Raw genomic sequence first — 25,907 nt, forward strand, 5'->3', positions numbered from 1 at the left:
CTGTGCTAGGTGCTGGAAAATTCCCGAAGAACAAAGCAGACAAGATCTCCGCCCTCCTGGATCTTAAAGCAAAGTGGGGGAGCCAAATATTAAACAAAAAATTACGCTGCTAAGTAAGTACAAGTTTGAGAGGCTCTAGAAAGGAAAACTGTGGGGACTGTCACAAAGCGTGGGACTGGAGACCTAGTCTTGTATTGGGAGAGTGGGGTGGCCAGAGAGACTCCTTGAGGAGACACAGTTAATCTGACATCTGATGGATGAGTAACAGTCATCAAATTAAAATGAAAAGCCAAATAAAGCATTTTAGGTACCCTCAGCAAATAGATTTTAGAGTTTCACAGGGCTCAAAACCAGCTAATTCAGCCCCATCTTTAGGTAGTACTGGAGAGTCTATTTTGCCACATATGGAAGAATGCTTTGAAAGCCAAAAATTGGGCAATTACTTCTAGTATCCACTCTTCATCCTTCCTGCAATAGTTTGAAGTGAACGTTGAGAGTTCCAGACAAATAACCCAATGGCTATTTTTTATGTGCAAAAAAACGGTTAAGGTCAAGGTAAAATGACTAACATTTGGTGACATCCACATTTGAGAACCCTCCATGGATACCTGGAGTATCCAAAACATCAATGAAAAGGACACTCAGCTCAGGAGAAGCAATCTGATGGTCTCTTCAGATTTTCAAGGATCAGGAGTAGAAGCACTAATAAAAAAAAAAACATATCCTCATGTACCCAATGACATCTATCCACCCAGAGGACGCACCGGTCACATTTCCGGAGGGCAGTTTGGCACAATGAATCAGAAGTCTTAAAGAGGTTTGCACGTGAGCTATCCACCTCTAGGAATCGTGCTGAAGGCGCCGAGCAAGCAAGTGTACAGAAAGGGTGGCTGCTCCCGTTTACTTAATATAGAGAAAAGCTACCAAGGCTGCACACGTTCAAAAATAAATTTTCAGTTCATGGTGGTACTCTTGGCATTTGGGAGGGGTCAATTCTCCTTCCAGCGCTATCGTCTGATCCTTTTCAGGCTGTTTAGCATCCCAAGCCCCCACCCACTGAAATACTAGTGGAGGTTCCCTAGTCATTTTGACAATAACTACCCGCTTCTGAGTTTTTTTTTTTTTTTTTTTTGATGTGGACCGTCTTTAAAGTCTGTACTGAATCTGTTACAATACTGCTTCTGTTTTATGTTTTGGTTTCTTGGCCTCGAGGCATGTGGGATCCCTGACCAGCGATCGAACCCGCATCCCCTGCACTGGAAGATGAAGTCTTAACCTCTGGACCGCCTGGGAAGTTCCCCCACCCCTCAACCCCCGCTTCTAAACATACATTTCCAAGCACGCCCTAGTGGTGGGTGGTGCCACTACAGGTTAGTAACTACCAGTGGAGAACTGTACAGCCACTCCCAAAGATGATCTGGGTCTAAACATAGAAAAAAACGCAGAAAAAAAGTTCACGATACATAAACTGAAAAAAATTTCAGGATAAGTGGACAGCATCATCACATTTCTGTCCAAAACAAAACAGAAATGTACCCCATATATATACTTGTTACACACATGCAAAAAAGGTTGGAAAACAATTTTCCTTGGTTGGGAGAATTATGAGTGATTTTTATCTGCTTTCTTTCTTCTTATCTTTCCCTTTTTTTCAATGGGCAAGTCTTCCCATTATAGAAGGAGAAAGCTATTCCTGTTTTGGAGGACAAATGGTGACCCACCTGTCACCTGTCCCTCACACCATTTCACTTCTTGTTTTGACTTCTCGGGAGGATGGCAGGATCCACCTCGGAGAGCACTGGCCTCTGCTTGAGCAGCGTGGGATCGCCTTCTTCACTCTGCCAAACACTCAGCCTCCTTTCAAGGCAGCAGCTATAACACCAGGGCTAGGACCTGGTAGGTGCTCAAATAAAGGTTTGCTGAATTGAGTCATCCTTTTCTTGTCCTGACTGGGCCCGACTTGTGCTGACATGTCCTCCAGGTTCTACCATTACTTTTACCCAGTGGTTCTCAACTGGGGTGCCCGGCTCATCCCCCAGGGGCAATGGGCAATATCTGGACACATGTTTGGTCACCCCAACGTTGCGGGGAGAGGGTGGTGAGTGCTACTGACATCTGGTCGGTGGAGGCCAGGGACACTGCTAATCATCCTACAATGCACAGGACCGCCCCGACACCAAGAATTATTCAGCTTAAAATGTCAACAGCACTGAGATTGAGAAACCCTGCTCACCGTTTTCCTTTCTTAAAGCTTGTTAAATAATTTCCAAATTCTTCCTAAAGTATTATCTACTGTAAGTGTATCACCATAGCATCTCTAGGAGACACGGCACATACGATGAATTGCTCAAGCCTGAAGAGAAATTGGAGCCTTATAGATAACTTCAGATGGTCAATCAGGGAAGACTCCAGTTCTCTGCTCTGCCTCCGCAGGGCTCTCTAGATAATACTAAACACCTCATTCGCAGCGAGCAGAGGCAAAGGATCTGGGCAACTTCTCCGATCAGTTTTCAGTCCAGCCATTAAAAAATACAAGAGAGAAGCCTTTCTTTTCCAGCATCGACTGTTATATTTATCATTTTCCACACTATTTTAAGAAGCTTGCGTTTTGCAGCTAATGGATTTTTATAAAATTAAGTGCCGGTGTTCAAGAACACCTCCCTAAAACGGAGGTAACTTTCGTTCACGTTATACTGAACTGAAGAAGGCATTTCTCAGAAGAAACAGAATAATAAAGAGTGTCACCTGAAGGCAAATTACCAACCCCACGACCAGGGAATACAATGAAAGGTTTCTAACAAGAATGAAAACACATTACTTGGAACCCTAACTTGTCTGGACTATTTCTCCTCCAGCACAAAGCTGTAATTTCTCTTGATAGAAAAATGGTTTTTCTCAAACCAGAGACCACTAACATCGTATTAAACATCAGAATTTTTATTAGTAAAAGGCATTTAGGGTCTCAAATTTTTCTAAAAGCTACTAGGCAGCTTTTAAAAAATCTTTAAACCTATAATCAGTTCCATTAATAAGACTTTAAAAGATCTCATAATTAAAAAATTTGAAGACCATTTTTTTCATGCAACATGATCCCCTGAAACACCTTTAATACAGATCCATAGTTTATTAGACAAATATAGAGCCCTTCAAACAGCTTAAAGAGACAGTCTCTCTCTGGAGAACGATTTCCTTTCTAATCATCTGTATCATATAGGTTTGAGTAAGTGTAGGGAATAGAGAAAACCATTTAAAGAAAAATACAGTTATAAGAGACGGGAATATCCTGCCATCTGACATAATTCAAACCACTTGTTTAATAGCATTAATCATTTTTTTAAATTTATTATTTATTTATTAAAAAAATTTTTTTTGGCTGTGTTGGGTCTTCATTGCGGTGCGTGGGCTTCTCTTGTTGCCGAGCACAGGCTCTAGAGCGCAGGCTCAGTAGTTGTGGCACATGGGCTTAGTTGCTCCCTGGCATGTGGGATCTTCCTGGACCAGGGATCGAACCCGGGATCGAACCCGTGTCCCCTGCAGTGGCAGGCGGATTCTTAACCACCGTGCCCACAGGGAAGTCCTAGCATTAAACATTTTCTTTCAAAACAAATCAAAGAAAGTCATTTTGTTTTCCAAAGACGTTCACTTTGGATGAGGCAAGTGGCCTTCAAAAATACGTAAGCACTTGCTTTTGGAATTGGTGAATGTAACCAAGATCTTTAGCTTCTGCAACTGCCTGTTCTCTTGGGGCAGTAGAAAATGTTCTCTGAATATGAACACCATAGAATGATATTTAATGGCCTTAGAAAAGAATCTACCTAAGCAGGGAACTGAAAATAGCTTAACTTTGGAATTTCAGGGCCCAACTCAGCAGGAAGCAATGTGAATAAAAGAAGCGTGGGTCTCTTAGAAGCTGCTGGAAATGAGGTTAGCAAGAAAACGAAACAAGCTCACAGCTGTATCGAGGTGTGAAAACTCACTGCTCAAGGACTGCCAGTAGAATCGTGATGTCAAACACAGATATTCAGTCACCCACCACCTCATCTGAGTTTCCAGACAAACTCAATCAAATACTCTCATTCTTCTTCAACTTACTCTTTAATAATACAGTCTTTACTGGAACAGAAGAAAATCAAGATATAACCTTAACCTACAAACTAAGAGAGAACACACTTCTTTCTTTCTGCCGATAACCCAACACAGAAGTCCCTTCAATTCTCATGCAGATTATTTTCTGTGAATGTTTCTGTTCTAAGACATTTTCTTCCTAGTAAGAATCAGAGTAGAGATCACAAACCGGAAGTGCCTGTGGGGCGTAGGAAGATTAACACAAAAGGGCTTAGTGGAGACTAGGGTGACTTTGGAGAGGCATTCTTTCTCAACACTTCCTGGAAAGAAGTACTAGTGCTCAACTCAATGGCCTGCACACAAATCCCTGAAGAGTAAGATTTTAAACTTTAAAATTAAAATTTCCTAATTTTTAAGTGTTAGTAATTTTTAAGTATTAGTGACTAATTCGAAATTTAAACAATCCTTTGCTGGCTAAACAAATCCTGCCTGTGTGCTTGATTTCATCTGTTAATTTACAACCTCAGAAAGAAAGAAGAAGAAATGGCTAATGGAAGACGAGATCGGGTGCATTCAGGGTGGTATGGCCATAGACAAGAAATGGCTAACCAAAGAGGTGTTATCAGGGTCCCATCCTTAAGTTCTTGGCGAATTCTTAGGTCTTCCCTAACCATAAAGAACCTTTTCTAAAAGCATCACCACATCTCAAGTTCCTGACTTCACATTTCAGGGTTTTTAAGCTTCAAAACATTGTCAGACATAGAGAAGATCTCCAGAGAAAGAAACTTCTTGTGTCAGAGGAAGGGTATAGTGGTCGCACACTTAAGATTCTGATAAACCTGTGTCTCAGAGACGCACAGGGAAGATCACGACAATATCCAGCTTACAGGAGGGGCTTCTAAACCAACATGAGGCTCGTGGAAGCGAAAATTCCAAGTACCAAGAAATGCAAAGCAGAAGCTGTATATCACTGAGAGAAATGCAGTGAAACGAAAGAAACCACGTTCATCTAACCAAGTTAATAATATCTACAGTCTGTGGGCAGTGCCAAAGTATTTCAGGAAATGTCAATGTCTTTCTTTGTAAAGCCAGGCCAAACCTTTGAACACAGCATTAGATCACTGGGAAGAATAAGGTAAATCCTTATTTCCTTACAAAGAATCTTAACATTAAGATTGATGGCCAATGTAGAACGTCCCTTCCCTCTCCAAAAATGAAGTTTCATTATCTAATGTTTCTAGACGTTTCTAGACAATCTTTTGGTTAAAAAAGATTTGGTTAAAAATAGCAATACAGAATGAATTAGCCATGGCCCACCCAAGGCTCAGTTTCATTTCTCTTTCTGGTTTCCCACTGGGGCCCCAGATATCTTCATCCCATGTAGCCCCACTTCTCTGAATCAGCAAAGTCAACTCTCCCTTCTGAACCGGAATGAGGAAGGATGGGTAAGACAAAGGTAAAAACCAACCCCACAAATGCCCTCCTGTCAAGAACGGTACCTGTTCAGGCTTCAGCCCCGGCGGGACCCAGGCGTACTCCTCCAAGGCACAGCCTGAGTCGTCATCCGAGGTCGAGTTCCTCTGGAAGTCAAACATGAGTTTGCTGACAGTCTTCTCCATCGCCAGGGGCATCACCGTCACCATGTGCTCCTCCTGAGGGCACTTGCAGTGCAGACAGATCTTCCTGCAAGCGGCAAAGGCGGGAGGTGAGAAGGAAGGCAAAAGAAACCATGTTTTTCACTTGGCCGGCCACTCACCAGCCCTTGGATCCCAAACCACAAACACATTCCTTGGCAACCGGCTTCTGGCATCTGAAGGAGAGTTCCACAGCACGCCTGTCTTTGTAGAAGGCGTGGCACTGCGTACCTGGAAACGTCCTGAGCCATCAGAGGCCACCAGGTAAGCACGCTAAGGGTATTTAAACATGGACTGCAACCTCTTCTTCTACATCAGTATCCCAAGAGGAATGTCAGAACACCTTTTATTTTACTAGGTAGAACACTAGATATGGACCTTGACCACAATTTCCTTGACTGGAAGAGTAATTAAATATACACAATACATATGCAGACCAGAAATATTACCAGTAGGTTTAACAAATAGTGACAACATTCCCTTTTTATAAAAGGTTTCTAGACCTTAGGAAAAGGAAGTGGTTATAAAAATAACTGCAGGTGAGATTTTCTTTAAGAAGAGCAAAAATATTTTTGCCCATTAAACAAAGCTGACCCTAAGATCTCATGGGAAAGACATTTCCACCTCCACTAAAGGTACTTGTAGGTTTGAAATTCTAATTAGAAACCCCAAATTACCCCACATTGGTAGCATTTTTTTTAATATACAAGAGGATCATGCATGTGAATTATTTCAAAAGATAGCAGCCAAAGATAACAATTCTCTCCCCCAAATAAAACATTTCTCTTTTAAGATTACCATCTGTTCCCTTTTCCATGGCTACAAAAATGATGAAGCAATAAAAACGCTGATGTCAGCAACACAAGAGCATTTCTAGCTTCTACCAGTAAAATAAAAAGAAAGGAAAAAAATAAAGGAGGAAACAATTTTAATAAGCTGTTGTACCTGTACTCTGACCTTCAGTATTAGCTTCAGGAGCACCTTATAAAACTGATGAAACAGCCCAGAATTCTAATCCCCATATGCCTGAATTTTTTGACAACAGCTTTGTGAAGATATAATCCACACACCATAAAATTCTCCATTTTAAAGTCTACAATTCATTGGTTTTTAGTATATTCTCAGAGATGTGAAAGCATCACCACTAATTTTAGAACATTTTCTTCACCCTCAAATGAAACTCCATGTGCATTAGCAGTAACTTCCCACCTTCCCTTCCCCCCAGGCCCTGACAACCACTAATCTATTTCCTGTCTCTAAAGTTTTACCTGTACTGGAAATTTCACATAAATGGAATCTTACCATATGCAGTCTTTTGAAACTGGCTTCTTTCACACAGCATGATGTTTTTAAGATAAATCCATGTTGAAGCATGTGTCAATCTTTCATTTCCTTTTATTGCATTATAATATTCCATAAACTAAATTTTGTTTATCCATTTATCAACTGGTAGACATTTGCATTGTTTCCACTTTTTAGTTTTTTTGAATAATGGTGCTTTATTTATGTACGTGGTTCTTTGTATGGATATATGTTTTCAATTCTCTTGGGTATTTACCTAGGAATGGAATTGCTGGGTCATACAGTAACTTTACGTTTAACATTTTGAGGAACTATCAAACTGTTTTCCAAAATATCTGCTCTTTTTCACATTCCCACCTGTTAATGAACGAGTGCTCCATTTTCTCCACATTCTTGCTGCACTTGACACTGTCTTTCTCTTTGATTGTTGCCTAGTGGGTGTGAAGTGGTATCTTACAATGGTTTTGATTTGTACTTCCTTAATGACTAATGATGTTAAGCATCTTTTTATGTGCTTATTATATATCTTCTTTGGAGAAATGGCTATTCAAATCTTTAGTTCATTTAAAACTGTCTTTTTATTGTTGAACTGAAAGCATTCCTTATATACTTTCTGGATACAAGCCCTTATCAGCTATATGCTTTGTAAAAATTTTCTCTCATTTGGTGGGCTGTCTTCCCTTTCTTGATGACGTCCTTTGAAACACCGAAGTTTTTGGTTTTGAGGAAGCCCAATTTTTTTTGTTGTTCCTTATGCTTTGGGTATCATATTTAAGAAACCGTTGCTTGACCCAAGGTCATTAAGATTTACTCTTGTATTTTCATCTAAGAGTTTTATGGTTTTAGCTCTTATACTTGAGTCTATGACCCATTCTGAGTTGCGTTTTGTATATGGGATGAAGTAGGAGTCCAACTTCATCCTCATGTGCCTATCTAACTGTCCCAGCACCATTCAACTGCATTGACCTTTGTCAAAAATCAATTGATCATAAATATAAGGGTTTATTCTGGTCTCTCAATTCTATTCCATTGATCTATATGTGTATCCTTATGCTAGTACCATACTGTCTTCATTACTGTAGTTTTTTGTAGTAAGTTCTGAGATTGTAAAGTGTGAGCCCTCCAACTCTGTTCTTTTTTTTTTTTTTTAAATTCAAACAGAAAGTCACAAAAATTATAATCATCCTCATCAGTTCACTCAGTCTCTGTTCTTCTTTTAAAAAATTATTTTCGCTCTTTTGGGCCCCTGACATCTGAATTATCAATATAAATTTTAGGGTTGGCTTGCCAATTTCTGCAAAATATCAAGCTGGAATTTTGACAGGGATCGCACTGAATCTTTAATTCGGAGAGTATTGCTATCGTAACAATATTAAGTCTTCCAATCCATGAACAAAGAACGTCTTTCCATTTATTTCAGTTTACTCGAATTTCTTTCAATGATATTTTGTGGTTTTCAGGTACAAGTTGTGCACTTCTTTTGTTAAGTTCACTCCCAAGTATTTTATTCTTTTTGACATTATTGTAAATGGCATTGTTTGCGTAATTACATTTTCAGATTGTGGAGTAGAGAAACACAAATGATTTCTGTACCTTGATCTTGTATCTTACAATTTTGCTGAGCTGGTTTATTAGTTCAAATAGTGTGTGTGTGTGTGTGTGTGTGTGTGTGTGTGTGTGTGTGTGTGTGTGTGTGTGTGTGTGTGTGTGTGTGTGTGTGTGTGTATTCCTTAGGATTTCCTATATACAAGATCACATCATCTGTGAATAGAGACCGTTGCACTCCTTCCTTTCCAATCTAATGCTGATTTTTTTCTTTATCTTGCCTTACTGCTCTGGCTAGGTCCTCCAGTGAACAGAAGTGGCAAGTGTGGAGCTCTCTGTCTTGTTCCTGACCTTAAGGGAAAGTATCCAATCCTTCACCATCAAGTATTACATAATTGTGCATTTTTTGGTAACTTTCCTTTTTTAAGTTGAAAAAGCTTCCTTCTATGCTAGTCATTGAGTGTTTTTATCAACAAAGGGTGTTGGATTTTGTCAGATGCTTTTTTGCATCTATTGAGATGATCAGTCGGTTTTTGTCCCTATTCTTTTAATGTCTTGGCCTGAATTTTGACACCAAAATGCATTTAAAGAAACAAAATCAGTTTTGTCCAGCCAAGTGAGGCTTGTCAGATTCTCCCACTTCCTGCCTTTCATCCGACTGAAGATATACCCAGACAGAATGCACACTTGGATCTGGTTTGCATCTCCAACCTCAGAGAAGCTTCATCCAAACCCTGGCTATTGCTTTTAAAAATAGTCTGAGCTCATTTTAACAGTAACTCTTTAATTAATTAGCTACTGTAAACAAGTCAGGGGTCTTGGGAAGCAGTCAGGGTTTTGGGGTTTTTTTTTTCCCTCCGAAACTTTTTATGTCAGTTTATGACTTAAGGGAAGAAAAAAGTTTCAGTGTGTTTAAGCAAGTTCAGGAAGCTCTTTGGTGACTAATGGCTTTTTACTAGAAAGTCATAGTTTTAGAACAAAATGTAGAGATTTTTTTTCTAAATGCAGTCTGCAGAATATTCATCAGTGAAACTCATTTATGGACATAATCTAATGAACTCCGAAGCTCCAGAAGAAGGAACAAAGACAAGACGAAAGCAAAACACAGAATTGAAGAACCAGATCTAATAATGAGTCTCACCGAGTAGAAGCCAGAACAGGAGGGAGAAAGGGGCGAGGGCTTCGGGCCCTCTTTAGTCATTCAGCAAATAACCACCAAGTACCTACCATCTGCCAGGTACTGCTCTAGGCACTACTGATACCCAGCGAAAACAAATAAAGATCCCTCCCCTCACAGAACCTATATTCTCAGAGGGGAAGAAACAAACAATAAGCAACAAACATAACAAATCATTCGATCATATACAATAGCACATTAAAGATGCTAAGTGCGATGCAAAACAAGAATGGTGAAGCCGGATAAGGGCAAGCAGGATTAGCGTGGAGGCACCGGAGCAGGACGCGCAGCACCTGACTTGCTTACACCTGACACGCACGAGCCCAGATTCGCACACCAGTCATCCGAGAAAGGAAATATCACTCCCACTTTCCAGAGAACAAAGGCTCAGAGAGTTTAAGCAACATGTTCAAAGTATACCTGAAATAGCCAGCAGAACAGAGATTCAAAGTAGGATCAATCTGACCCCCGAGCCCTAATAACAACCTACAGAGGGCATACCTGACTCCAACCAGAGAACAGCCTCTCACTCCTGAACAACAAACACATTCAGAAAAATCAAAACCAAAGAGGAAACCAGAAAAAGGAAAAAGAAAAAAAAGGTAAATCAAAACCACAAGGACCGTACGTATGTTCCCTGCTAGCTGCCTGCCTTCCATTCCTCATTTATAATGAACAGGCACTTCTGTGGCAAGGCATTATTATTTGCAGAGAATTTTTAACCCTTTGAGTGCTTCCATGACAGCCTTCGGAGAGACTAATTGAACAACTTCTGTTTACAAATGAGGAACGCAAGGCCCAGATGCTCAGAAAGGTGTGGAGGGGTCAGAGGGAGAGCCAAGAGCCTTTCTCTCGGTCCTCACGTCTTTCTCTCCCTCTTGGCAAAATGCACACAGCAACACCCAACAGCTCTCTGATTCGACACACTGATTAAAGCTTCTCAGGAGTGCGTGGGGAAATATATGATTTGGCTTTTTTTTTTTTAAAAGAGACATTTATGAAAATAGAACCTGCTAGTAAAGCAGGATTTCATTAAAAAACCCAATCATACAAAGCTTGCATTGGTTTCATTCTGTCAGAGGTGACATTCTACCTGTACATAATTGGGTTTGTGAATGACAGGTTTCCAAGGAATAAGGCATGATTCAGAGAGCAGAGATCCTGCATCCTCCGTCTCCCTTCTTCCCTCTACCCAGCAACAACCCTTGCCACCCCCCACCCGAAACCTGCAGCTGTAAATTCATTCGCTTCCGTATTCAGAAGCCACCAGTGGCTCTTCCATGAAATACACAATACCGGGAGGTATTGAAGGCTCTCTTTTGAACCGTCTCAAAGTACTCTGGTCATCTGCACCAGTGACCACAGCATTTGCAAAATCACTAACAATTTATACCAATTAACTCACCTACCGTGATTCCGAAGGATTCATTATAAATAGATTGGGGGGCGGTGTGTCTCTAGGGGGGTGTCTCATCTTTGAGATGTTGACAGGTTATTTATAACACTGAATCCTGGACCACAATGTCTTGTTTTGTGTGAGAAGCGATAGGATGAAGGAAAGAAAGGAGTCTTGCGTTGTCACACGATGCTGACACGTTCAAGTCAAAAACTGCAGGATTCTAGATTTGGATAGGATTGGAAACACATCATTAAGTCCTCCCCCTCCGCGCTTTCCTTCTTTCTCTCTTTCATCCCTCTTCTCTTTCTTCTTCTTCTTTTTTTAATGAGAGGAAAATATTTTTTTGCAAAAGAACTCCCATGTGGAAACTCAGTATATAAAAGAGAGCTGCCCAAGTTGATGTGACAGAAGGAGGCCCGGAGCCCAACTTCTCTCGAGCTCAACCTTCTCCCAACATCCAGGCATTTTCATGGTCCTAACCTCCCAAGGGTTCCAAAGACACAAGTCTGGAAACCAGCATACTTCCCAGGACAGTTCAAGGTCATTTCTAGTATTATCAAAACGTAAAGTAGGTGCCCAATAATTTGACAGATGGTAGAAAGAAAAACAGAGGCTATCGATGGCTTTTAAGAGACAGATAATTCCTAATCATCAAACTCTGCAGATCATGATGATTCTAGTCATAGGAAATTGTATATCCGGTTTCTAAGACATTACATGGAGATGACTAGGGAGCAGTGATGTGCCCCAATGACTTTGATTTGATAGGACTGAGACAGGGCCCCGGAAGTGCATGTCCACCAGCATTCCAGGTGATTCTGACGTGCACTTGGAGGACATTTTTCTGTAGCTAGCCTCCCAGTTAGAAGGGGAGCACCTGAGTCAGAGTATAGTCTGAAAACTGGCGTGTTCTACCAACATTACTGGATGGTCTCTGGACAATGGACATTTTTAAAACTGTTCCAGGGGATCTATGCTAACCCCTCCGGACTACCATGTATTAAACTCTTATATCACTAAGCCCACCTGTCACTCAGCTAGGTCCCTCTGGGGCATGTGTGTGAAAAGATGCTGGTGAGAAGCAGGACCACACCAGCCACTAGAACAGTGTCTCTCATTGCCAGCCTTCTTTTTGCTCCTGCCTTCTACCTCCCCTGTGGTATGGGCTTCTGTGTCCCAAGTCCATGGTCAGATCAGGTTCAGGCCACTTTTATGCACAGGGTCAATGCACAGGACAGACTGCTTGAAGAGTGGCTCAGTCCCAACACAAATCAAGTGATAGATGAGGAATGCAAAGTTCTGGGCTGAATACGGCAATGCCTCAGGCAGCTGAGATCAGGTGCGGGAAAAGACATCTTTGTTAAAGACAGAGGGCTAAAAGAACCCAAAAGCCTCCATAGCTTTTTGCTGAATAATAAATGCGTCCTAGGTGTTTAAATTCTTCCATGACTGGAGTTCACTAAAGGCGAAAGAATAACTCCTTTTATTCTTAATAAGAGGAAGCCTTTTTCTCCTATGGTAATTTAAAGCTACTACCTCCTTATCCTAAAAAGAAAAGCAATATACAATGTATGTAGAAAAGAATCAGGAATTACAGATAAGCAAGAAGAAAAAAAATAATTCAAACACTCACAATCCCAGAGATAATCACTGTTAAACAGAAACAGCTGCTGGGTCCCCTTTTTCCCTCATGTTAAGAAACCAGAGACCAGATTTCATTCTATGTGCACGCCATCAGCGAGGACCAAGGGACAAGACTCTGGCCCGAAATAAAAAGACATGAGCCAGAGCTACCCACACATGTACACTCTCGGCAAGGAGATGTGCATTCTTCAATGCAGATAAGTGGGTTTGTTCTGATCTGGTGCCCTGTAGCAGGATCAGAGAATTTATTTACGTAGCGTGGAAGATGCCAAAAACGCTGGAATTGCAATGTACACTTACGGGTATCACAGAGTTAAGTTAGGTTCCTCAGATAAAAAACATCTGAAAACCAGACTTCTACAGCTATCAACTTTCAATTTTCTGTGCAAGTAGGGAGAGATGGGGCATGGATAATTTAAAACCACTAAGCCCTGGCTTTGAATTGTGTCTTTGTACATCGGTCACAGACTCTCAGAGGTGTGATAACTTATGCCACTGCCAACCACCTAAAGGATCTGTCCTCGGCAGGCCAGACTTACGAGGGGCTGGGCAGGAGCCAGGCTTCCCCAGTCTGCTCTGCTGCCCCATTTCCTCAAATTTCCAATGAGGACTTATTGGAAACGTATCACACACATGCAGAGCACCAGCCTAAAATGAGCCAAAAATTATTCTCAGTTTACCGCACTGTGGAACACCTTTCCCACTTTACGCGTTTTTTTTTTTTTTTTTTTTTTAACTAAAAAATAGGTAAATACGTGTTTTGAGTGAAGAGAGATTGTACTGGGCTGCAGGCTGCCTGGATCTAATTGAATAAAGAAACAGTGGGTATTCTTAGCCAAAAAAGGCATCACCGTGCTGAGTAAGTGAGCCGGTAAGAATTGGAAGTGGGGTCCCCCTGCTTTAAGATATCGCTGAGATACTCCTGTGAGGAATAGGTCAGAATTGTCAAAACTGAACTATCACAAAGAACACTACCTGTTCCCCTCCGAAATCGCATGCGTCACATGATCACACGACCCACGCACAGGGCTTCAGCTCCTACCTTCCACGTGAGATGAGGATGCTGCGAGAGGCGGAAGTCTGTCCCCAAAGGATCAAGGGCTCCACACCACAGGTCTGAGCCCCAGAGCCCTGACTCCAGTACGTACTTTGCTACTGGAGGATGGCCGGTAAGGCTGAACACGGCGGCTGTATTTCTAATATTAATATTATTTCTTACATTTACAAAAGGTTTATAATAGTCATTTTGTCTCACAGTTTATCTCCTTTACTCATTCTCAGCAGCCCTATAAAGTTGTCATTTTCATCCATTTCACGCAGATGAACTATGTGTTCTACAAACTCATAAGCAACTCGACTAAAGTTATACAGACTAGAACCTACGCCGTCTGACTCCAAGACCAATGTTCTTCCCACCACCTTGTTTTAAGGAGAGTGGCCAAATCTTCCTTCTTTTCTTCTGTGCATCTTTCCATCCTACCCTGCATCTGTCCAACCATCCTTCCACCCATATCCAACCAACCCCCCAGGCAGACAACAGCGATTGAGCACATACTGTGTACTAGGCACTCACTGTATGAAGACGCTGGGCATACAGCAGTGATTCAGACAGTTATCTCTAACCTCATGGGGCTTCAAGTCAAGTGAGGAAGACAGACAACAGTCAGGTAAACACATAGATAAACTTGCCATTTATAGGTCGTGATAAGTGTCATGATGGAAACAAGCAAGGAGATAAGAGAGGAGCCGAGGATGGAACAGGAAAGGCTCCCCACCGAAGTGACATGTGAGTTGTGACTAGAAGACCAAGTAGGAAGCAGCTCTGAGAAAGACCAGGGAGAGAGTTTTCCAGGCAGAGGGAAAGCAAGCAGAGGCTCTGAGGTGGGGAGGAGTGTGGCATGAGTCATTCTCAGGAGGTGGTGTGTGGCCTCCCCTCCCCCATCACTGTCGTCCAAACTGGCTGAGCCACTGCCTGTCCCAAAGCCCAAGCAGTGATGTGAGATTCAGGGGACCGTGCCATCCTAATGGGTGTAGGAAAGCTCTTCCTTTCTCCTTAATTCCCTTCCCCTTGGGATTCCTATATTCCTCTGTCTTGATACCCAGACGTTGGCATATCCTGTTATTTGCGGCCTCACTGGCTCCTTTACCCCCTCCCCCCAGCCACAATACTGTGTTTTTCCCCTTTTTTGGCAAACCCTCCGTCTGAATGAGGGACCCAGGCATGAACCTTGACACTTGCCATGTCTGGAAGCAAGATTTCTATCTCTGTGAGAAAGGAAAAACGGTTTCCTAAAAAACACAGAAGCTCAAGGGCGGAGACTGTGACAGGGCCAGCTGGGTACGAGGTTGGTGCGAGCAACAGAGCCAAAACCCGCTGCCGGGCCCATCCAACGCCCTGCCCTCCGCCCGGGCTCCAGGGGCTCCGGCCATCTGCACCAAGAGGAGGTTCTCTCTCCCAGGCACTGCGAGGGTTGCTAGAGGATCATCTTTAGTGGCAGTTGTCGCCTCTCTTAATATGTCAATTCATATTTCCGGGAAGAAACATACACAGTGCCCTACTTCAGACTAATTTATCTTGGAATTTTTAGCAGTGGAAACACATTTCCTTTAAAAAAAATAATAAGCCTGTTGGATGACTTTTCATATTCTGAGTATCTCTTACTAGACTCTGATTTCCAGGTCTGATGTCTCAGCAATTGAGGAATGATGTCTTGGATTGGGTTTCCCCAGAATCAGATCCTTGGAAGGCATCTGAACATAAAGAAGTTTGGGAGGTGATCTCAAAAAGGCCTGAGAGGGAATTGGAGAAGGCAAGCAGGGCAGGGAAGGATGCTAACACAGGGAGAGGTGATGACCAGCTGAAGCTCTGGGCAACTGAGACTCCCTTCAGTCGAGGAGCTTCGGGAGATGGTACAGAACATTCCTCAGAGCTGTCCCACTGGAGAATCAAGGAGGCAGGAGTACTTACCCCCCAATTCCCAACAGTCACTGGGTGAAGACCACACCTGGGCCCCTGTGGCCCACCCCACATACGAGACAGGCAGGCTAGAGCAGAGAGTTACAGCTGCTACCGAACGAGGAACCATGGGTCAGGGTACCCTGGAAAGGTGAGTGCCAAGGGGGAAGAGGGTACTACTGCAAGTGTTCGAAGGCAGCTTCATTTATTAAACAATAATTCACTGAACATCTACTATGTACTATGCATTCTGGTGGTGGTTGTGAGGGATTAAAACAAAACAGAACAGTAAGGAGCCCCTATCTGACTGGGACACAAAGATCTAGGTCACAAGGAGCTAGAGATAGATGCTGAAATACATACAGGTAAAGGATTATGTCTGTCATTTATTTTCAAAGGGTTGAGCCAAAATAATAATCTATGTGTATGCATCGCAGGCACATGCAAAAAAGAGAGGGAGGAAGGGAACAAGCAGCACAGAAGTGCCATTTCCAGAAGGGTGTCTGGAAGTTCATTATGCTATTCTTGTCAACTGTATATAACACTGCAAGTTTTCAAAATAAGTTTTGAAACAAAGAAACAAAGTGAACAGTCCTGTGACTTTGTTGTTAGGTCACTTATTAATAGAAAACCTACCAGGGGCTGGGCACTGCATACAACTTGCTAAGTAGGAGGCTGCTAGGTAAAAAGAGAAGGAAGGAGTATCCCTGACGGTTGAATAAAGGCACGAGGTGAGAGAGAAGAAGGTGTCATCAAGATATTGAGAGGAGTCTAAGACGGTGACAAGCTAGCAGTTGGAGGACTACACGTGTAACCCAGGTGAAGGAGTTTTAACTTTATTGTAAACCATGTTCACAGGCTAGTGAGGAATCTGCCTACCAAACACGCAGCTAGCTAAGTGAGCATCGTAATGAGTGGAAAGAGTGAGCCCTCAAAGGAAAAGAACTTGGCTACTGATGGTGTCTCCATGGCAACACTGCTACCTCCATCACTGCATCCGTAGGAAAGGCTGTGGGTACCTAGAGAAGCTCTGATTTCCTGAACTGCTGTCAGACCAACCGCCTCCCTAAGAAGAAACCAAGGTAGATGGGATGGTTATGCCCGGATCAATTCTTCCATTTCTCTTTGTCCATATGTTAACCATGATTCTATGGCATGTATGCTTTTGCTTCATTGGATGTTGAGCAGGTCATGTTCCAAGAGCTCCTCCTTTCCAGATGAGTCCTTCAGGGGAATAGTTTCTGAGGAAATGACTGCACACTGAATTCTAACACTCCTCACCTCCCAACTTCAAGAATTGGAAGACTCCACAAAATATCTCTTTGTTTGCCTTTCTCTTCCATGCCACCTGCCCAAGTACTTGTTCAGTCTCTACCTTCTGTGTGTAAGAAGTTGGCTAAGCCCATGTAGACCAAATCTGAAGCATTAAATATCCCCTATGTACTTAAAAACAGTATATAGTGCAGTGGATTAAGATATTAGATCTTGGAGGCACAGTGCCTTGGGTTCCAATCTTAACTGCCACTTCACTGAGTTGCTGTTAGCATTAAATAACTGAATATCTACAGCACGCTGAGTGTAGTGAAATCTGACTCTGTGCCAGCTTACTAGGCCCTATGCTCTGGGTAGGGACAAAAAGTAAAACAAGTCAATAAAAATAGCCATGGTTCTGGTTCTCTAGAAGTCAATCTAACCCCTACTAATATATTCTAGTTGGGATGGAAACAGATCAATGGAAAACAGATGGGTGGCAAACAGGTCATTTCTACAAGTCTTTATGAAATACCTAGTCTATACTTTAAGGTGTGCTGGACTGAGAAAGGTAATTTGATTATTATCTTTACCAAAGGATTACTTACCCTTTACCATCCTTTTACTATTTCAAGGTCACAGAAACGACCTTGGTTTCTTACCGAGATACAATAAGGCAGACAGGTTTGGATATTAAATTAATGACCCTGGGACTGATCAAGTACTTCAGAGCTGCCCACACACTTTCAATTCAGTTCTGAATTGCCAGAAATCTCTACAAAGTTAGAGGAACAAGGGTTATTATTGCCATTTTATAGAAGGAGAAGGGGGAGCTCAAAGAAGCCAAGTGCTTTGGTTGCTACTATTAAGTGTGGTGTGTCTAGAACGCCACATCTACTTTTTCTCACCCTAAACCAGGAAAAGTGAAGTCAGTTTGGTTCTACTTCTAGGATATGCTTTTTCCAACTTTCCTTTCGAAGAAGACATTTACGGAGTGTACACCGGGCTCTGTGCTAAACACTTTCCCCGCATTCCTTACTGAATCCTCATAGCACAGTTAAGAGATGGAAATTACTAATACCACCCTCATTTTACAGATGGGAAAACCAAGGCTCAGAGTGTTTCTGAAACGTACTCAAGCTCCCACAGCTGGGAAAGGATGAAAATGGAAACGCAGACCTAGATCTCCTAGATTCCAGAGCCCTTCACCAAACACCTGAATGCCTTTCTGGGGCCCCGTCAGACTGACTGCACCGGTCCCTTAATCCATGTAAAACAAGTTGTGCTTTTCTCCCTGTTCACACAGAGGCCCCCAAATCACTGGCAAGTCATAGGAAATTCTTAAGTGGCTGCTTATTAATAACATTTTCAGTTTATATTAGGCTGCCTTTCATCCAGGGGAACTCGGCCAGCTCCATACACAGAGAACCACTGAAATCCAGCCATTTCTGGTGTGGATGTGGGCCAGCTGGCGAGAGCATGCCTCAGGGGCTTGGCTTGTGGGGATTCTGGCAATGGTCACACCCTTCAAAACTTGACAGGGCCCTTTAATACCCGTGCTGAAGGGCTGGAGGTAGAGACTTCCCAGAAATCCATGATCCTCAGTGAACGAGGCCAAGGCTCAAGATGACCCCAGCGGACTTGGGAAACAAGAGTGTCAAGAAACTGGGTGTTTACCAAATACCGAGGCTGGAAGCAAGGCCCCGCAATTGATATTGAGTTAGACACAACAGCGAGCGATGTTATTTTCAGGAGAGACCTGGCTTCAGTCAAGTCCAGGGAAACACACAAAACCCATTTCTCAAGGTTTCCCAGAGGGGGGTACAGTCAAAAAAGGCAAGATGCTGATTTCCCTTCTTCAAGCCCGATGCATGGAAAGGTTTTTGTGGTTTTGTACTGAGCCATGACTAGTCTCTTCATGCTGCAGCAGTGAGAGGATGCAGGGAAGTACAGAGAAAGAAAAGAACGTTTCCTGGTTTCATGTTTTATTGGAAAGAAGCCCTGGATGAAGTGAATTCACATGGTCTACAGGAGTGAGACACTGAAAATATTTAAGAGTTTGTTGTCTTCAGATTTGACAAGGTGATGGTTGAAGGATCTATGTCCCCTGGACGCACGTCCTACCCCCAGACCTGAGGATGTAGCAATGCCCACGTGCTTCTGGCTGAGCTGAACAACAGCCCAGACTGTGGACTCCCTTGGTGCGTGGGATGCGTGACCTCTACTCACCATTTCTACCTTTACCCTTCTAGCCCAATTCACCATCACCTCCCGCCTGGGCTATGGCAACAGCTTGCTTATTCTTCCCTGTATCCACTCATTCCTTTCCAGAATCTATTTTCTACTAACTGTTCTGTTTTTTAAAACAATGGCGATAACACTCAACCACCCTGCTTAAAAAGCTCCACTGGCTTCCCACTGCAATTAGAATAAAGTACACACTCCCTAACCTTGGCCTCCGAGATACAATTTAATCTGGCCCTTTCCTGTCTCTCCAATTTCATTGTGTCCCGTTCCCCACCTTCTCTACCGTGTTTTGGCCCCAATGACCTTTTGTTGGTCCTTTGTGCTTGTGTGTGTGCCAAGGCCATCCCTCTCTGAGGATCTTTGCAGTGGCTGCTTTACTGCTTGGAGCGTCCTGCCCTGAGCTCTCTGAGCTGGTCTATTTTTCATTATGCATGTAATCACTCAAAGGCACCTCCACCAAGAACCCTAAAAAGATTCCCCACTTTCCCTTCTCATTCACTCTCCACTCTATTATCCTTTAATTTTTTTCTTAACATTTGTCACTGTCAGAAACTATTTTACCTGTTGTCGTATCTATTAAATGTTTTTCCCATGATAATATACTTCCAAAAGCTCAAGGAGGTTACCTTGGAACTAGAACAATAAGCATTCAGTAGGTAGTTCTTTAAAATTTTGAATCTCTAATACCCAGCCCAGAATCTAGCTTGGCAGTTCTCAACTAGAGGCTGAACACTTCATGGGCACACAAAGAAGAGAGAATCACTATGTAAAATTTTCACTTTTTAATATATATTTTATGGAATTACTAAAAATGTATACTGTTAAAATGATGCCAAAACGTACAGTGTGAGTTAACCATGTGATCAGTAGTACGTCATCAAAACCACACCAAAGAAAGACTGTCTTCTTCCGGGATTAAACAAGACAAAGGAAAGTTAGGGCAGAGAAGAATATATTTATGTTGAGAACAACCCAGAACTGTATACCATAACTGCAGTGTAACTTAATTCTGCTAAGTGTACTGCAAAATGTCCAATATTTGAAAGAATGCCTTGAATATAGAAAGACTGAAAACTCCCAGTTTATCCTAAAGTAAATGTTCCAAAAAACTGTTGAACTGTTAAGTGAATACTAAAAAGTATCTGAAACAGAGAAGAAGTACTCTTGTGGCTTTGGCATCTGAGACTACAGCCCTCAATTTACCCATCTATAAAAGGGAAGAGAACCAGGTAATTCTTCTTCCAGCTCCACAGAGCTTCATCTTATTTCCTGGGTAGCTTCGCAGAACAGTGATGTATTTCTATTTCTATAGGGCCAAAGGACAGTTTCTTCCAGTCCCAAGTTAACCTTACGAGTTTCCTGGATGAGTTTACAACAATCTACCATCCAATCTAGCACTTCTTATTAACCTTTCAGGTGACTTTACACGTTTACGAATCTGATGAAAGGCGGGATCCTCTCCCTTAAAAAGGTGAACATACATACATTCATAGAAAATTCTGCGTTTAATTTCAAAAAGTTTGTCAATCTTTGCTGGTCCTTTGGTGCTTGTGGATCCTGAGTTAAAAAATACCTGGTTTAGAGAACTGGCTAAGTGTAAAAGGTCTTCTCTGCTACTCCTCACAGGCCCAGAGACAGTGCCTTATATCTTGCAGATGCTCTATTTCTCACTCTTTGCACTGTTTTCTTTTAAAAATTCAAAATGGCACACGATATCATCACAACCACTTAGGATGCTGAATCTTAGAAACTCAATGATACAGGATTGAAAACAATTTTTAATCATGGCAAGGGCAAACCGCACTGGTGTTTACGCAGCCCAACTGACAAGGTGAACGGAAGGCAGGTTGAAGCTAGTCTGACCAAAATCAAGCCCAGCGATTAGGCTGCTATTTGCCTTTCAGAAGCCATTCAAGCAAGAACTCAAGCTCCTGTTGTGAAGCCAGGCACGTGTGAATTCTTTGCTCTGCATGTTCACCCTGCTTCCTAATGAGCTAGGTGTTTCAAAGTGGTGGTCCAACCTGCACAGGAAGCAGGGGAGGCGCTTAGGGGAGGGGATTCATTGTCCCAATCGGTGGCGAGCTTCTAGTCCTTACAGGCTCTCCAGGTGACTTCTGAGATGACGACCTCAAATGCAAGTAGGAGACTTAGGCAGTAATTTAAATGAACTCCTGAATCTTGATAGATAAGCTGTCAGGAGAGGGCTTTAGCTGAGGGCATCACAGCTGTGAGCCAAGAGCAGCCACTGCATATGCACTGGCCACCCAGCCAATGGCTGAGCTGCCCAGAGGATGCCTACAGGAAACAGTTCATTGTAAAGCAGGTATTCCTCTGGAAGCATCAGAGCAGGGAAGCTGGATGAAGACCCTACATCGCCGGTAATGAAAAGTGATGGGAACCTTAAGAATGGTCACCATATTAATCAGAACAACAGGATGTAGATCCCAGAGAAAGAAAAAAATCTGTGAAAACCTTAACTAAAAATTTCAAAAAGCCTGCAGGTCATCCACTTTGGGGAGGAAGAATAAATGCAGAGTAAGTGGAAAACAGAATTTCTTTTCATCATGCCTAAGCAATTAATAGGTGTTTGATATATATTTACTAAATTGAAAGGAGAACAGAACTTCCCTGGCAGTCCAGTGGTTAAGACTCCACGCTTCCACGCTTCCATCAGACTCCACGCAGGTCTGATCCCTAGTCAGGGAACTAAGGTCCCACATGCTGCACAGCATGGCCAAAAAAACAAACAAAAAAAAACCACAAAAAACGGAGAATCAACTTCCAGGTGAGTGTCCAAGGGTAGACATGACATGTAAGTTAAATCTCTTAGGGTAACTACAACTGATGAATACAGGCTACCCGGAGTGCTGTGTTGAGTAGGATTCTGAAGTGGTGCTGGAGCTTGACAAAAAGAGTGTGGTGTGTCATCAGTGAGGTCTACCATGGACAAGGCAGATGGGGGCCTGGCGATGCAGGTGCTAGGTATCTGCCATACTCCTACTAAGACTGGGACATTTCTAAGAATGGGGTTCAAGCATGGGTACACATTCAAATAAGAATATTTTTCCCCACTCAAGATTTCCTCTGTCATTCAAATAGAAGCTTCTAGAGGAATAACAAGGAGGGGTGAGGGAAGAAAGCAGACATCTGTTTATCCTGCCAGATCACAGCCTGGGGTCCACTGAGCGGTGAGATATCAAACTCAGATGATGTTCACAATCAACCCACAATCAATCCACTTGCAGGAAAGTCGTGTTCAGGGTAATAATTTACATGGCTGCCGTATCCTCAATCACAAGACACAGTCAGTCGGGTAACTGTGCTTTTCTGTAAGGCAGAAAAGTGATTGGATATATTGTCCAAATTTGCAAAAACAAGATTGGAAACAAAATGGGATTTAATTCTGAACAGCCAGAAATTCAGTTAATCAGAACCTCCCATTCCTCTTAGCTGACACTTCATTTCCTAGCTGAACAGCCCAAGACAACAGCGCAAACACCTGTGCTCCTCGAAACTTCACAAACCACCTGACTTTCGTTAATATAAATTGGAACAATATTTTTTTCCCTTAAAACCAATACCATCCCATCTGGGAAACACCAGCTTCTTATAATGTCAGGTGTGCTAAACATTTATAAATCGTACATATCATACAAATAAATGCATTTAATTATACGGTATATGCTTGTATAACACACAGAGTTCCAAGACTGTTCACATCTATCATTTCTACAAGTTGTGCAAGCTTCAGAGTCAAATGATGTGAATGCAAATTCCAGCTTGGCCATTTACTAGCTGTGTGACCTTGGGCAAGTTATTCAACCTCTCTGTGTTTCGTTTCTATAGAATGCAGCTGATAAGAGAACCTACCTCATAAGGTTATTATGAGAATTAGTTAAGATATAGCACATAAAAATATAGTGAGCGTGTTGCCAGGCACACGGTAAGCAGTCATTAACTGTTAGTTATTAATTACTTTCATTACTCCGCAGAAGGAGAAACTGAGTCCCAGAGCAGCTAAAGGGATCTATTTGAGGTTTATTGCAATAAGGAATGACACAATTGGGACTCGAACCTGGGCCTTCTGAATTTAGTCAAATTTCCTTCCCTGTGCCGCCCTCAGTGCTTATTACAAGGGTGGCTGAGAGGCAGCCGCACCAGCATCACCAGGGACCTTGCTAAAAATGCAGAGTGTGCATTTCATCAACACCCCCAGGTGTATACATATTAAACTGGAGAGGTCCTGGTCTCAGGCACTCTGCAGGACGCTGGCAAACGTGACACAGCCCGGAGGGCTTCTGGGAGTGAATGAGCGGCACCGACACACTGAGGGATGCAGACACCCGCCTCTGCACTAGTCTGAAATATCCAAAGGTCAGAGGTTTTTGCAGGAAGCCCCGAGTCACTCTCTGGAGGGCTACCGCTTCTCATATTCCAGTGCATATTCACAACACACAGAGGTCAGGTCCAGATAGAAAACCTGACCTTTCAGTTCTCCACCCAAGAGCAGCCGATGGTACAAATCACACGCCTCCACCGACAAGGGTGAATTCCTTCTGGGACTTCATACTCATCCAGGTCAGGGCCGGAAGAGAACTTCCAGACCATCTAAGTCAGGACCTACATTTTAGGGAGGAAAGAACTGAGGCTCAGAAAGGGGAAGCACATACCTTCTAGATAGCACCTGAGGTGCATGCAACGGGCAATCAAAAGCCAGGAAGCCTGGCCCCCTCTCTAGACCCCACTGGCCTTGCAGCAGAATCACCCAGTTCCCTCTAGTCCAGCAAAAGGGCTGCTTCCATTCGCCCGGAGCTTTTACTGCTCATCGGAGTGTCTTAACTGACTTGCCGACAAACCTCACACTTCCATTCTAAAAGCCACGTTCAAAGCTGGAGGTGAACAGGCTACTCGGTTCTGTTTTGTACCTGATACAGTCTCCTGGCTGTTGCCAATTTTACCAAAAGTCTCCTGGCTGTTGCCAATTTTACCAAAAGATCCAGCAAAAGGATTTTAAAGCAGTGGCTACATAATGAGGTATTTCTCCCATGAGGCTTCCACAGAGAAGATCTAGAAGGCAAAGAAAACACATTCATAATACATTACAGTAAAAAGCGTAAGGAGGCCTAGAATGGTAGACATCATTCAGGCTTTGAGGATGATTATCCTGGGTCTGAACTCCAGCTTTACTCCTTCTTATCTGTGTAACGTCAGACAAGTTACTTAACTTCTAGGAGTCCTGGTTTCTCCACTTCTGAATAAAGTTAATAATATCTAGCTGTGTAATTGCTGTAAGAATTAACAAGGCAAGGTATGTCAAGCACCCTTCACATCAACTAGAACATGGTTAAGAGTTCAACCTGTGACACTTATTACCTGTTCTACATATTCACACAAGCACTATCGCAGAAACTATTTCAGACACATAGATACCCAGAACATACACTGACATATACGCTAACAGCTATCCTGAAAAATATCTGACCCTGTGACCACAGAAAGTAGAGCTGTTTCTCAGTTGAGTCCTGGAACTTTCATGAACAAGCATCTCTGAGGACTCACACTGATGAACGGATGGCAAGAAAAGAGCTGGGAAAATGGCATCCTGCCCAGCTGAAATGAAATGCTAAGAATTCCGGTCCCAGTTCCTTTTAACCCTGGATGGGGCTGGATCCTACGTGTAAGGTTGGATTTTTAAAAACCAAGGAGGGATGGGGGAGCTGAGGCCAATGGTACTCCCAATGTGAGGCAAACGGAGGTAACTCAAGTCACCGTCTATTGTGAGACAGACACAGCGCTGGCCTGTAAAAGGTACCAACCTGGACTCCATCTCTATCCCACATCCCGGGGGGGAAAATGGTGCCTGCCATCCCTCCAGCGCCCCAGGATGGTTTATGCACAATTGCCAGGACCAGGAAGAAGGGGGTATCAGAAATCACCACTGTTCCTTCTTCCTAAAGGATCACCCTCTGTCCTGAGTGTGCAAGACTCTGGTCACACTTTCTCAAACGAGGCCAGCCCTTGATGCCTCCACTTCCAACCAGTGATGCCTCTGGATTCTGTGCTCTCGACAGTGCTGTGTCTCCTCCAAGTCAGCTCTCATAAAACCTGAGTCTCCAGTTCGGCCGGCTTGATCCTTACGGACTTTACAGCCAAATGCGTGCCACAAGTGTAGCCTACACACCCACCAAGGAAAGCCAGGCTCCATACTGTACTTGAAGATGTGCTCTTTTGAATAAATGCATTTTTAAAAATAGGCCATGGTGCTATGGTGGAAAATTCTTGCTGTGTTTAGCCCCATGTAGGGTTTCAGAATTTAAAATGGCTGCACTATGAGTTCTGTAGGACAGATGGGTAGAGGTAGTTCTAGCTGAAGTACAACCGCGGTGCTTGTCTTCTGAGTTCCGACTTCACCCAAAGGGAACTATCAGCTTTGCACTTTCATGGTGGTTTTGGAGATGGCTCTGATATTCTCCCAGCTGCTTCCCTCCCCTCCTCTCCTCCTAACTCCTCCACCCAATCTCTCTGCTTCTCTCTCTCCACACCTCCCCCCTCCACCGCCTCTCCCCCGCATGCTCGCTTCTTTCTCCCTCTGCCTTGTCCCCAGGGAAATAATGGAAGAAGCAGGCCTCTGGATTTCAGATTCGAACAAAGAACTGCTCAAACAACGTGCCAAAAAAAAAAAGAAAG

General features: G+C 43.0%; 1 protein-coding gene across 1 annotated transcript in view; it reads right to left on the minus strand.

Moving 5' to 3' along the window:
• The window catches only part of PRICKLE2 (prickle planar cell polarity protein 2), a 343,358-nt gene that overhangs the window by 97,473 nt on the left and 219,978 nt on the right, over positions 1 to 25,907 (minus strand). The window contains 1 exon segment of the mRNA XM_079934990.1: positions 5,565 to 5,748. Coding sequence (XP_079791116.1) covers positions 5,565 to 5,748 — 184 coding nt within the window.

The sequence above is a fragment of the Stenella coeruleoalba genome (genome assembly GCF_951394435.1).
Source record: "Stenella coeruleoalba genome assembly, chromosome: 10".
In the NCBI taxonomy this organism is placed as follows: Eukaryota; Metazoa; Chordata; class Mammalia; order Artiodactyla; family Delphinidae; genus Stenella; species Stenella coeruleoalba.